This window comes from Sclerotinia sclerotiorum, genomic scaffold (genome assembly GCF_000146945.2).
Source record: "Sclerotinia sclerotiorum 1980 UF-70 scaffold_9 genomic scaffold, whole genome shotgun sequence".
NCBI classification, from domain to species: domain Eukaryota; kingdom Fungi; phylum Ascomycota; class Leotiomycetes; order Helotiales; family Sclerotiniaceae; genus Sclerotinia; species Sclerotinia sclerotiorum.
In genome coordinates, this window is record NW_001820827.1 from 596,391 (window position 1) to 608,934 (window position 12,544).

Below are 12,544 nucleotides of genomic sequence, written 5' to 3' on the forward strand. Positions count from 1 at the left end.
GATTCTAATCCTTCACAAAGAACAACACGACCAACAATCAATTTTCTACATCGAATTGCATCGCGTCAAATCGCATCTCACTCATCACTTCAATTGATCATGGCACCGCCTCTCGAACTGTCCATACCCAGCACGATTCTCTCGAGCGCTCCAAATGAAAAACCCTACACGCTCTACAACATCACATTACGTCTCCCTCTTCGAACCTTCGTCGTCCAGAAGCGCTACTCCGACTTCGTGACTCTCCATTCGGCGCTCTGCGCCCAAGTTTCCGATGCTCCTCCTTCCCCCCTTCCCGCCAAAACATGGTTCAAAAGCACCGTCAACTCTCCTGAATTAACAGAAGATCGTCGTCGCGGTCTCGAAACATATCTCCGTAGCATTGCCGAAAATCCCGATCGTCGATGGAGAGAAACGAGCATTTGGCGACAATTTTTAAATCTGCCTAGTAATAGTGGGAATGGAAGTTTGAGTAGTGCGAGAGAGGGACTCATTGCTGCGAATCAGAGAGGTGTGGGTGGTAATGCCGAGATCATGGCTGATCCACAGGTTTGGTTGGATGTTCATCGCGAATTGAAGGCGCAGTTGCATGATGCGAGATTGTTTTTGGGGAGGAGGGATGGTGCGAATACCGCGGCTGGTCAGTATGAGGCGGGCGCCAATGCGAAGAGGTGTTTGGTGAAGGCTGGGGGGTTACTTAAGGATTTGGAAGATGGGTTGAAGGTTATGGGGGAGGGGGAGAAGAATGGGAGAGGGGAGGCAAGGGTTGGTGCAGGTGAATTGAGGAGGAGGAGAGATTTGTTGGGGAGTGCGAAGGTAGAAAAGGAGGGGTTGGAAAAATTGGCCGTTACATTGGCGATTAAAAATCAAGCAAGTTCGAGTTCTGGAAATGGTAATGCGGCGGCCACTCAAGCAGATAAAAGCGCATTATTTGGACCAGGAGTATCCCGACCCAGTGGAAGAGTTCTCGGCGCACCGGTTCCTGAAACGGATAAAACGAGAGAATTGGACAATGAGGGCGTATTACAATTACAAAAGGAAATGATGCAGAATCAGGATATGGATGTGGAAGAACTAGCCAAGATTGTGAGAAGACAGAAAGAAATGGGATTAGCTATTCATGGAGAATTGGAATTGCAGAATGAGATGTTGAAGAGAGTGGATGAGGATGCTGATAGAGTTAAAGGAAAAATTAATATTGCAAAGAAGAGACTTGGAAAGATTCGTTAGACTTTTGGTACAAGACAGAAGATACATATTGTATGAGCGGGGAGGTATGAGAGGTGTGGAAGATATATGATAGGGCATTTGATATTATTTATTGGATGCGGTATGGCGTTTATGGATTGATTTACTTGCTCGCTATTTCGACGCATAGGAATTGGGATTGAATCGATGGATTGGATTGGAACGGAATGGAATGGATTGGATTGGAGGGTCACTAGGAAATATTTGTATATTGTAAGATTAGTTTTAATATATTTAGTTAATTGCGATGGTGGATGAGTAGGTAGTATATGTATAGGTAGGTAGTTTGATAATATAAGTAGGGTATTTAAACATTTATACGAAATACTATGTTTAATTAGGTATAACTTGGAAATATAATATATTATATTGAGTATTGTTTTATATTCTTTCTATGGTTTAAATTTGTTTTCTTATAAATATTAAATATAGATAGATAATCTTAAAGGTTGTATTTACTAGTGAGAGTGTTGTAACGATACTGTACTGGAGGCAACGGCTGCCTGAGGTTTCGTCTTGTTGGTAGTTGTGGGTTAAGGCTTTATCACTGGTATTCACTTGGAAGTGAATTCGTTACTAGATCAAGTAGAATGTAGGTAAACTAATTGATAACTAAGTTGAGCACGAAGCTCCTATACTATGAAAATAATGAATGTTTATATACTGGTCCTTTCCAGGAGCCTGCAGGAGCCTTGAGGAGCCTATGCTCCTGGAGGTTCCATCACGTGATCCCTACTTGTCCGACGTGATGGTGAATCGTGACAAGTGTATATATTCATGAATTAATCAAAAGTCATTTTATCTTATTTTTAAATCATACTTTATCATTATTACTCTTCCTACTATATCAACCTAGATATATATATATATATCTATTTGTTTATTATCTATACACTCAAATCTAGTTATTCTTCTATCTCGATAATAAGATTATCTTTATTTATACATTTAGTTAGATATGTATTTATATTTTCAAATGTTATAATCAAATCATCAAATCATCAAATCCTTACATTATAAAATCATCACAAATCCCAAATTTCCTATACATATATATGAAAAAAAAGAATCATTTAATAACTCAACCACCTACATATCACTATACTACTTACTACCTACTACCACAACTTAGATATCTACTATATCCATCCATCCCCCTCATCCTCATCCACATCTCCCTCAACGCCTCTCGCAAAATGAAAAAGCGAAAAAGTAAAAAAGACAAAAAAAAGAACGAAAGACGAAAAAAGAATCCCAACAAAAAACCCCAAACTCTAAAAGCAGAAAAGGGGTATTTAAGAAACATAGAAACCTAGAAACATATACGCATGCAGTTTATTCGTTCATTCTCATTCTCATTCTCTCTCTCTCACTCTCTCCTTTCAACACACATCACAAAATATCAAAGGTACCAATACCTTAATCCACTCCACTCCACTCCAACATTTCGTTATCAAAAAAAAAAAGAAAAAAAGTATCAAACTACTCAAGCACACTCTTGACATCCATCTCTTTCCTATACATAAATAAATAAACAGACACATGATATAAACGCATAGACGCATAAACATATCAACAGATAAACGGATAAACTCCTCAGAAGAATAAATGAACGAATGGAAATAAACTTCGACATCGAAAAACAGATTAAAAAAAAAAAAAAAAGAACCAAATATGAAACAAGAATAAAGAAGCAAGAAGGAAAAATGAAAAACAAAAAACTCCATCGCTAATGCTTCTTCGGTCGTGTTGTGAATAAAAATTTCTGGATTTGAAACAAAATCGACAATTTCGCTTTCCCCCCTTTCTTTCGCTCGTGTCCCCTTTTCCTTGTTCCTCTTTTACCGAGTGCTGTTTGGGATGGAATCCCACATTCCACATTCCTCGTCCTCATCCTCATTCTCATCCCCATTCCACATGATAAATATCCCTCACCCCTCACCCCTCACCCTCACCCTCAAATCCAACCCAAATTCTCCAACGTAGCCTTCGCATCATTCGGACTCATACCACTAACCCCCAGACTCCTCACCTGAGTACCCCTCCTCAATCTCTGCAAACCTAACGCCACCTTCCACGCCTCACTCTCTTGCACCACAAAAACATATTTCTTGCCCTCCTGGTCCCTAATGCTCGCTCTCAAAATATGTAACCCGGCAGTTTTACTCTCACCCGTCTGCGCATAATGGTTAGTGGTTCTTTTGATTTTCTCTGCATGAGGAAATTGAGATGACACAATGGAATCAGCATAATCAGATGAGACAGATGATCTTGTATCAGATGAAGCATAGGAACTTGCAGAATAGACGGAACCACTAACGGAATGCGCCGTGGGAGAATGATGAGAAATAGCTCGGGCGCGACAATTATCCCGACAGAGTTGCAGCATACTAACTAGAAGAGTATCTTTTTCCTCTTCACTAGCTGCTAATTCTTTATCGAGACCCCAAAGGCGTCGGACGGGATTTTTGTGAGCTGTAGTTGCGGGTGGAACACGCGATGCTTGTCTGAAAGATGGACACCATACCTCTACGAGTTTCATTGTCCATGCTTTGATATCCCACTCTCTTTGAGCGACACCTCGTACATCATCATCGATGAAAAGACCCTCGGTTGTAATTCTTAATATTAGTCCGTCGGTAACAGAACCCACACCGGATAAAAGTTGAGATGTAGGGTTTTTGTGGAATGCGTTATTGAATGCGAATACACCTTTGATAACAATCTTATCAGGATCCTTGGTACTATATGCTCCTCTGGTCGAAGGCGGTGGAGTAGTTTTACAAGTTGATTGTGAAGCTGCGTATGAAGATTCGGAATATAATGAATTGAGGGACTTTTTCCGGCTTGGTCTTGGCGGTTGTGCATAAGATGAGTGGAACTGGCCATCCTTGTCTGTACCTGCATACGTTCTTGCAGCGGGGGCTGGGGTTCTCTTGGGTGAAAGAGGTTGTGCTTGAGGTCGGGGTATCGAAGTTGTGGTAGGAAATGCTGGTGTTGTCGTGGGGGGTCTTCCAGTTGGCCAAGGACTTATTCTCTCTCCTACACCAGCATTCGCATAAGTGCTTGGTTTTCTCCTCTCAGCGGCAAGTGCAGCTTCGATTCTGGCTGCTTTTTCACGTTCTTCCTTGAGTTTGGCTTCTCTTATTTGTGCTGCTACTTGGGCTGCCTTTTCACGTTCTTCCTTAAGTGTGGCTTCTCTCATTTGTGCTTCGATCTGTGCTGCTCGTTCACGCTCCTCCCTAAATTTGTCTTCTCTCATTTGTGCTGCTATCTCGGCTGCCTTCTCGCGTTCTTCCTTGAGCTTAACCTCTCGTATTTGTGCCGCTACTTCCTTCTCACGTTCTTCCCTAGCTTTGGCTTCTCGTTTCGCAATCGCCGCCGCCTTAGCATCAGCCCATGCTTTCGCAGCCGCCTTTGCCTTTTCAGCCTTTGCCTTGGCTTCAGCATCTGCTCTTTCTTTCTCTGCTCTGGCCTTCTTGTCTGCTTCCACTCTAGCTATAGCTTCTAATCGTAACATTTCCTGTTCTCTTCTGATGGCCTCCTCCTCTTTCCTTAAAACTTCTCTCCTAGCTATCTCCTCTCTCAACCTCCTATCGTAGTCCGCTCTTGCTTTAGCCTCGGCCTCTGCTTGTATTCGTTCTCGAATTTCGCGTTCTTCCTTTGCCTTTCTCTCTCGCGCCACTTGATCTTCCCTTTCCAATCTCGCTATCCTTTCATTTTCCTCCCTCTCCTTCTCCCTCGCCGCCTTTTCTCTCTTTTCCCGAGCTTCTAATTCTTCCCTATCTCTTCGTTCCTTGGCTTCTCGTATCTCTCTTTCCATTCGTTCCTTAGCTTCGCGGGCTTCCCTTTGTTTTCTTTCGCGGTTCGCTCGTTCCAAGGCCTCCTTCGCTCGTAATTCTTTCAATCGCTTTTCCAAATCTTCCTTTCGCTTTCTCTCAGCCTCTGCCTTCTTTCTCTCCTCTTCCTTCTTTCTCGTCCTCTCTCGAGCTTCTTCCCAGGTAGTTCTCGAGGCATTTTGTTTCGATCGAATGTCATTGTTTGCGCTAGGGGTTGTGCCAGGACTTTCCCTTGGTGTTGCGCCCGGCATCTCTGGACCAGCATCAGGAGAAGAAGGAGGAGTTTCTTCCCAACCTGAATTTGTTCTTTGTCTTGTTCCTGATCCGGTTTGCGAATTAGGTTGAGGTCCCCCAGCCCCCTCTGGTGTGGATCCAGGTGAAAATCCAGTTCCTGAAGCCCGGGGCCCACCGCCTGAAGCCGATCCATTAGAATAAGTGTTATTATTGGCACCTGAGTATGATCCACCATGCGGAGGTACACGGGGTCCTTGACTTGGTCCGGGCCTGCTTTCACCATTCGATTGCATTCGCCCTAACGCCCAAGCTCCCAACCCAATCGCAAACATGAGAATCACGGTTGCTGGCCCTCCACCTCCTTTCAGACTATGCAACAGTGGTTTTAAAATAAAAGTTAACGCGACAAGTATAAGCGCTGATGCAAAACCGGCTACGAAACTGTTGACATTTGGTTGCAGTGAAGGTAAATATAAAAATCCTGATCCAGAAGCATGCGGTGGAATGATGAAAATGTCATAGTTTCCTGGTGGTAACCCCGATGATTTCGGCGGATTGCCGTGAGGGGGAGGGGGAGGAGGTGATTCATCAGCCATGGTAACCTTGTATGATGTAAGTTGATTGAAAGTCGATATGTACAGGTACTCAAAAAGTGGTCGATTTGATTGGGACTCTCAAGGTTTCGAATTTGTAAAGGGTATCTCGAATGATTCGTATAGTATTGTCATTTAAGCCATAGATAGATAGATAGATAGATAACTGTATGTATGATAAGATATCAGCTTCAGAAGATTTCTTATCATGCTCAAATACGCGCAATGAACAAACCTCTTCATGAAGCCAAAAGGTCGCAGGAATCAAAAGCTTTTGTTGGCAAACGAGAGAAAAGTAGTTCACAATGTGACAATCATTCGACAAGACAAAATTTACTAAGATACATCCAAACTAACAACAGTATAGCCTTCAAACATCCGCAGATATTCTCCAATTCGAATAATTCTCTTATCAATCTGACCTTCCTGTCGTACTCTGTATGATTTAAATTTTGTCCCCAGAAAGAAGGTAAAAAAGGAAAAGTTCACAAGGTTTGGATTAAGATTTGGTTGATGAAGCAATTTAGTATGTATGGGCAGTTGTTTACTTTGGGATAAAAAAAAAGGAAGAAAAAATAAAATAAAACTTCTCAAACATCAGTCAATTTTCAGAATTTTTCAGGGTTCCAGGATTGACACTGGTGTACTGTACTTCCATAGGCGAAATGCACAGCGATAAGTGTCGAGTCCTCCAAGGCTGAGGGAAGATGATAGTGGAAGGATCAAATAAATTTGATAAGAAATGTTATTTGCCTTTTGCGATTGAGTTGATTGAATTGATTTAATCGATTGAATCGGCTGAATTGACTGAATTGATTAAATTTATCTGATTTTTATCGTCTTCTTTTGTTTTTCATTTCCCATTTACCCCAGAGAAAGTAATAAAAGTTTTATAAAGCTAGATGCTTGTAAGTGTCCCTCTATCTTCAATCCAACGCTCTACTTTGATTCTACTAGTAGGTACTTCACTCCAAACACACCAAACACGGGACAGAAAACGTCCAAGAAATAGGGTATTCCTTGTTTACAGAGTACAATTAGTAATCGTGGAGATAATCCATTACCTGCTCTAAAGGAGTTTTAAAGCTGGAGAGGGTTCTCAACTGTGTATTGCTACAAACCTCCAAGCAATACAATCACCATCAATTGCTGGGTATAAATACACTATACAACAACCATTCATTCAATCTCCCCTGATTATGAGTCCTACACCATCACCATCTCCACCTTCCTCTACCAGAAGAACACGTTCTCATACCCAGAAGCATTCATCCGTCCAGTAAACTGTCGTGCGAGTAACAACATCCATTTGGCCCTACCGCATCAGTGGGCCTACCTCCTATACCTAAGTATAACTACATCGTACGGTATGTACCCACCCACCACCATCTTCATTCCAAACTCGCACGGAGAGAGAGTCTCAAAGAGAGAGTATCATCGTCAAAAACTACCTACCTCTACGTAGTACTGAAAACCATCAGCGCCAATAAATCACCACCCTCATCCAATCCCATCCCTTCATCAACACTTAAACCGTTATATTATAGACCCTCTCTGCAGACCAACCCACAAATATTGTGACCATCACAAATGTCACACTGCATACTCCATCCGTACCGTACTTACTCTACTTACGGAGTACCTAGGGAGGTAGGTAGGTAAACAAGGGACGGCCCGTCCATTAAGACTTTATCTAATTAATTCTCTTTCTATCCATCAGCCCATTTATCTTCTTCACTCATCAATGATCAACCCTGATCGTGCTTTTGTTTGGCGCCCACTTGTATACGGAGTATCGTCCACATCTATTCTTACAATTTCACATGCATACATGCAGGATACAAGACACAAATGAATATGAATGTCCAATATCCAATACCGAAATCAAGAGCGGTCTCTATGAAACTGGAATCTTCATTTGTACCAATTAAATAAACTTTGTGTGTGTGCTTCGTTTACGGAGATGTGGGCTGGCTTTTCATGGAAGGTTACATAGGCTTGAGCGTTGCTGTAGGCAACGGATCACTTGAGATGACGTAGATGTGTTTGGTAAGAGAGCGGTTATGTTACACTTTTTATCTTTTATTGGATCGATCTCCTGCATGGGATGGAAAGAAAAGGGGTATGAACTTTGAAGTTGTGGTGAAAAATAATAGAATAAGATGGTTGAGTGATTATCTTCATATGAATATGGAATGAGTGCTGAAATATGCTCTAATTATTGGAGGAGTGAACAATGGAGTGAACTTGATGAAGTGACCAGACCAGACGAGCGTCTTGATCTACATCGTCCGAGGAAGTCCGAGGAGTGGTACGGAGTAGAGAAAGTGTGATGAAAAGATTTATTGTGTCAATTGCTTCAAATAACTTTTTATTTGATCGAGTTTATTTCTATTGTTATATACATATATCCGGCAATTATGAGTAGGAAGCTAGTCAAGGACAGCAATCTATATCAGATAATACCTACCAGAAAACCTTTTTTTTTTGTTTGTTTTTTTATCATTTTTAACTGAATCATCCATACAAAATTCATATAATATCACCTCTTTCCCATTCCAACCTTAAGAACACACACACATCACATGAAGCAAAAGCTTAAGTAGATATCAATAACAATATCAAAACCAATACCAATAACAACATCAAACTTAACAATCAAAAACGCACCCCTAATTTTGGCAAGACTACTTCCACACACACACACAGCAACAATTCTTCCACAGAGTCACATCTATAGCTAGGTACCTAGTCCAAGTAATAACTTAAAGTGAGTAAGTGGATAATATTATAAAAACCACAACCAACTCTTCAAAACAAAACTCGGCTCTAGATTTTCTTTGCCAAGGGATAAGATGAAATAGGTACTGTAGGTAACTCGTACCTAGATATCCAAAGTTTCTCATCTCATCACAGCACAGCACAGCACAGCACATCACAGCACATCACAGCACATCACAGCACATCAAAATATTAATTAATTGCAATTGTAATTGGTCTTAGTATTTCCAATATTCTTCTCTGATACTCTGTACTTCTGGTTCGGATAGCCAACTGTTACCCGTTTGATATATACTATCATTTAGATTCAACTCCTACCGCCGGCCTGCTTCTTCCTGGTGGAGTGGTAGTATAATAAGTCTTACGATAATACTACTAGTATTATCGTTTCCCGTTTTGTAAGATCTTAGAACTTTACTCCAATTTATTAGTTTTAGTATTAGTATTTCAAATACCCACCTACTTAGATATTATTCCTCGATATCAGAAATCAGAAATCAGGAATTAGGAATTAGGAATCGAGATGAAGAGTTCTTTCTCCATTATTTATTAACTTCATTAGGTAGGTATCTAATTATATAGAAGTTTGATTTGTCACTATGTTTAAGGAGAGTGTGTGTATATGTAAGATTTTATTAAGTTATATATCTCTTTGGATGGAATATGGATAGGTGATTTTGAGGAATTTGCGCCTTTTTTCTATTTAGTTAGTTAGGAATGTGGTTGATGTTTGTGAGTTTGGTGGTTGAGATGATATTAGGGGATCCAGATTATTGGAGGAGTTTAGGTTGGTTGGTTGGTTGTGAGGTAGTGAGGTATAGATGTACTGTATGGATGGATGGATGTATAGATGTATAGATGTATCAAGGAAAGTAAGGAGAGAATTGTGATAAACGTAAGATTATCATTATTTTCGTGGTATTGAAAATGGAAAGTAAATATTTTTTGGTTTTTTTTAAACAATGAATAAAGTAAGCAAGTATATATATAAGATCTTATAATTTTTCTTCTTCTTTTCTTCAATAATATCAAAGTATACTTACTCTTATAAAAATCTCACCTTTGATCTTTCCCTTATCGATCTCATTATATAATATGATAAAGCGATCAATAGCTAGACAAATAAATAGACAAATAATATAAAAACTCTCCATCTATGTTTATTTCAGAATATTCAATTTTCAATTATTTCCCCTCTTCTATTGAAGAATTCAATGTTGTCATATAGCTACTATTTTCTAATGCTTGGTATGATTCATGAGAAAGACGGTATGGTATACAAATCGATATCTTCTCGCGTTGGTGGTGAAGGAGGTTGGTGGGATGCGTATTAGTCTGTCAGTGTGGAGATGATGTTACAGTTCATAACTCAGAAAGAAGGTAGACAATCATCGATCCAACCCTTGAGGATCAATAGAGAATAAATATGTCGATAATTACCATATAAGTCTAATACTCTATTTTCCGGCCATCCCTAATTCCGGCCATTTATCTTAAAGAACTGCTTCAGACCAAAGCAAACGGGCTATTCCTTTGGCTTTTCTTGATTATTCGACAAATACATGAAATGAGCAACAAAGGCTTGAGTATGAAAATCATCGAATCAAGGATTTCAGAGTGCCCAAAGGAATTAGATGGACTTTATGAAGACCTTCTTAAGAAGATTGAGAACAGTGAGCTGCGGGAAACCACCATCTTATTTCAGTGGATATGTTTCACGAGTAGGCCATTATCACTTGATGAACTGAGGACTGCAATGATAGTTCATCTGAGTGGACCAAAAAGTTCACTGAACGAATACGAAGATGAAAGCAATCCTTACTGTATCCCCAATGATCGAAAAATGAAAAAAAGAATGATATACTTAAGCAAAGGTCTTATAGATATTGCGAATTCGGATTTAGCAAAGGACAAACCTGTTATTGGATTTCACTATGATACAATCAAAAGCTTTATACTCATAAAAGGTCTTAAGTACCTCTACAGTAGACTGGCAGAATTACAAGGTCTTAATTATCTAGTTCAAGACCTTGCTAAGAAAACCCATTTGCAGCTGGCAAATACATGTCTAGACTATTTATCAATAAGAAAAATTGGTACGATGTTCTCAGAAAAACAAATCAAGTCTCTAAGCCAGTTCTTTTTTCTGGACTATACAATAGAAAATTGGTTTACACATGCTATTAAGGCAGAGAAAGATGAGCACGGAGAAGAGATTAATTGGCCTTCTCAAGATGTTCTTGATATATGGGTTCGTACATTTCAAGTTCAAGACAGAGATGCAAAAGATTATCCCAAAGAAGGTATTAGCTTATTGTATATTGCAGCAGAGTACGGATTGCCTAGATTAGCCGAAAGCATTTGCAGAAGCGATAAGCAACAGGTTGCAACATCCACAAAGATAGGTCCCAAGCGGCAAAAGATTACAGAAAAGGAAAAAGGATTTCGGAAAACAAATGACTGCAGGGTCGATATTACAGAGGAACAAAGTACAGTTATAAATAGAAAGGACAAAGAGGGAAATATACCTCTCCATCTGGCCGCATTGAAAGGACACCTTGAAATAGTAAAAATTTTGAAGAGACGAGGAGCGGAAATCCATACGACGAATGCAAAACATTGCACAGCATTTTTACTAGCGGCGGCGCACGGTCATATCGAAGTGGTCAAGTTCTTGTATGAGCATGGAGCAGATCTTCATACACCGGATAATAATAATTGGAATCCATTAATCTCAGCATCATATAATGGTCATATCGAAGTGGCCAAGTTCTTGTATGGAAATGGAGCAGATGCAGATATCCATACAGCAAACAACAATGGCAGGACTCCCTTATATGCAGCATCATGTAATGGTCATATCGAAGTGGCCAAGTTCTTGTATGGAAATGGAGCAGATGCAGATATCCATACAGCAAACAACAATGGCAGGACTCCCTTATATGCAGCATCATGTAATGGTCAAATCGAAGTGGTCAAGTTCTTATATGAAAATGGAGCAGATCTTCATACAACAGATAATGATGGTTGGACTCCATTAATCTCAGCATCATATAAAGGTCATATCGAAGTGGTCAAGTTCTTGTATGAGCATGAAGCAGATATTCATACAGCAAACAACAATGGTTGGACTCCATTGCATACAGCATCATATAAAGGTCATATCGAAGTTGTAAAGTTCCTTTCTGGAATTTCTGAAGTATATGCCTTGGATACCGATAATAATGGCCGAACAGCTTTTTTCTTTGCTGCGATGCGAGGGCACAATGAATTATTACGATTATTGTATACTAAGTACCCCTCTTCTCTCCACATCAAAGATAATTATAACGCAACACCATTATTTGCTGCATCAAGAAACGGGCGTGTAGAAATAGTTAAGTTTTTACTCAACGCTGATCATACCTATATCAACTCTAAAGATTGCTTTGGTCGGACGTGGATCTGCTGGGCTAAAAGAAGTAGAAATAGTCAACTTGTCGATCTTATCTACCAGCATGCCGACACAGTAGGCCTTCAAATTGAAGAAGATAATGCAAGCGCGAAACATGCGCTAGTGTTATATGATTCAACATCAGCTTGGTGCCATGTTTGTACATTGTCCATTCTAAATGGCAGTGACTACTATAAATGTGGAATTTGCGATAGTGGCAACTTCTGCATTTGTCTAGAATGCTTCAAATTTGGTGTCAAATGTCAGAGTGCTTCTCATACATATGAATTAAGCAATTCGAAAGGTTCTGTAGGCGTTTAGAGCAGGGTCCTTATTTCTGTAGCATGGATTATGTTTGTGGTTGATTATTTATGTGTTTTTATATGTTCATTATCATTATATTGAAGTTACTCTCA

General features: G+C 39.9%; 3 protein-coding genes across 3 annotated transcripts; 2 read left to right on the top strand and 1 right to left on the bottom strand.

Annotated features, from left to right (window-relative positions):
• Window positions 1–99: 99 nt before the first annotated feature.
• On the top strand, window positions 100–1,230 carry SS1G_07165 (hypothetical protein; the record flags this gene model as incomplete). Its single annotated transcript, XM_001591669.1, has 1 exon — window positions 100–1,230. The coding sequence occupies one exon, from the start codon at window positions 100–102 to the stop codon at window positions 1,228–1,230; it is 1,131 nt and encodes a 376-aa protein (XP_001591719.1).
• Window positions 1,231–3,205: 1,975 nt separating this feature from the next.
• SS1G_07166 (hypothetical protein) lies at window positions 3,206–5,917 on the bottom strand (the record flags this gene model as incomplete). Its single annotated transcript, XM_001591670.1, has 2 exons — window positions 3,206–3,424; window positions 3,644–5,917. The coding sequence occupies 2 exons, from the start codon at window positions 5,915–5,917 to the stop codon at window positions 3,206–3,208; spliced, it is 2,493 nt and encodes an 830-aa protein (XP_001591720.1).
• Window positions 5,918–10,262: 4,345 nt separating this feature from the next.
• On the top strand, window positions 10,263–12,449 carry SS1G_07167 (hypothetical protein; the record flags this gene model as incomplete). The annotated part of the gene is made up of 2 exons (XM_001591671.1): window positions 10,263–10,368; window positions 10,579–12,449. 2 exons carry the CDS (start codon window positions 10,263–10,265, stop codon window positions 12,447–12,449), a joined length of 1,977 nt encoding a protein of 658 aa, XP_001591721.1.
• Between the last annotated feature and the right edge of the window lie 95 nt (window positions 12,450–12,544).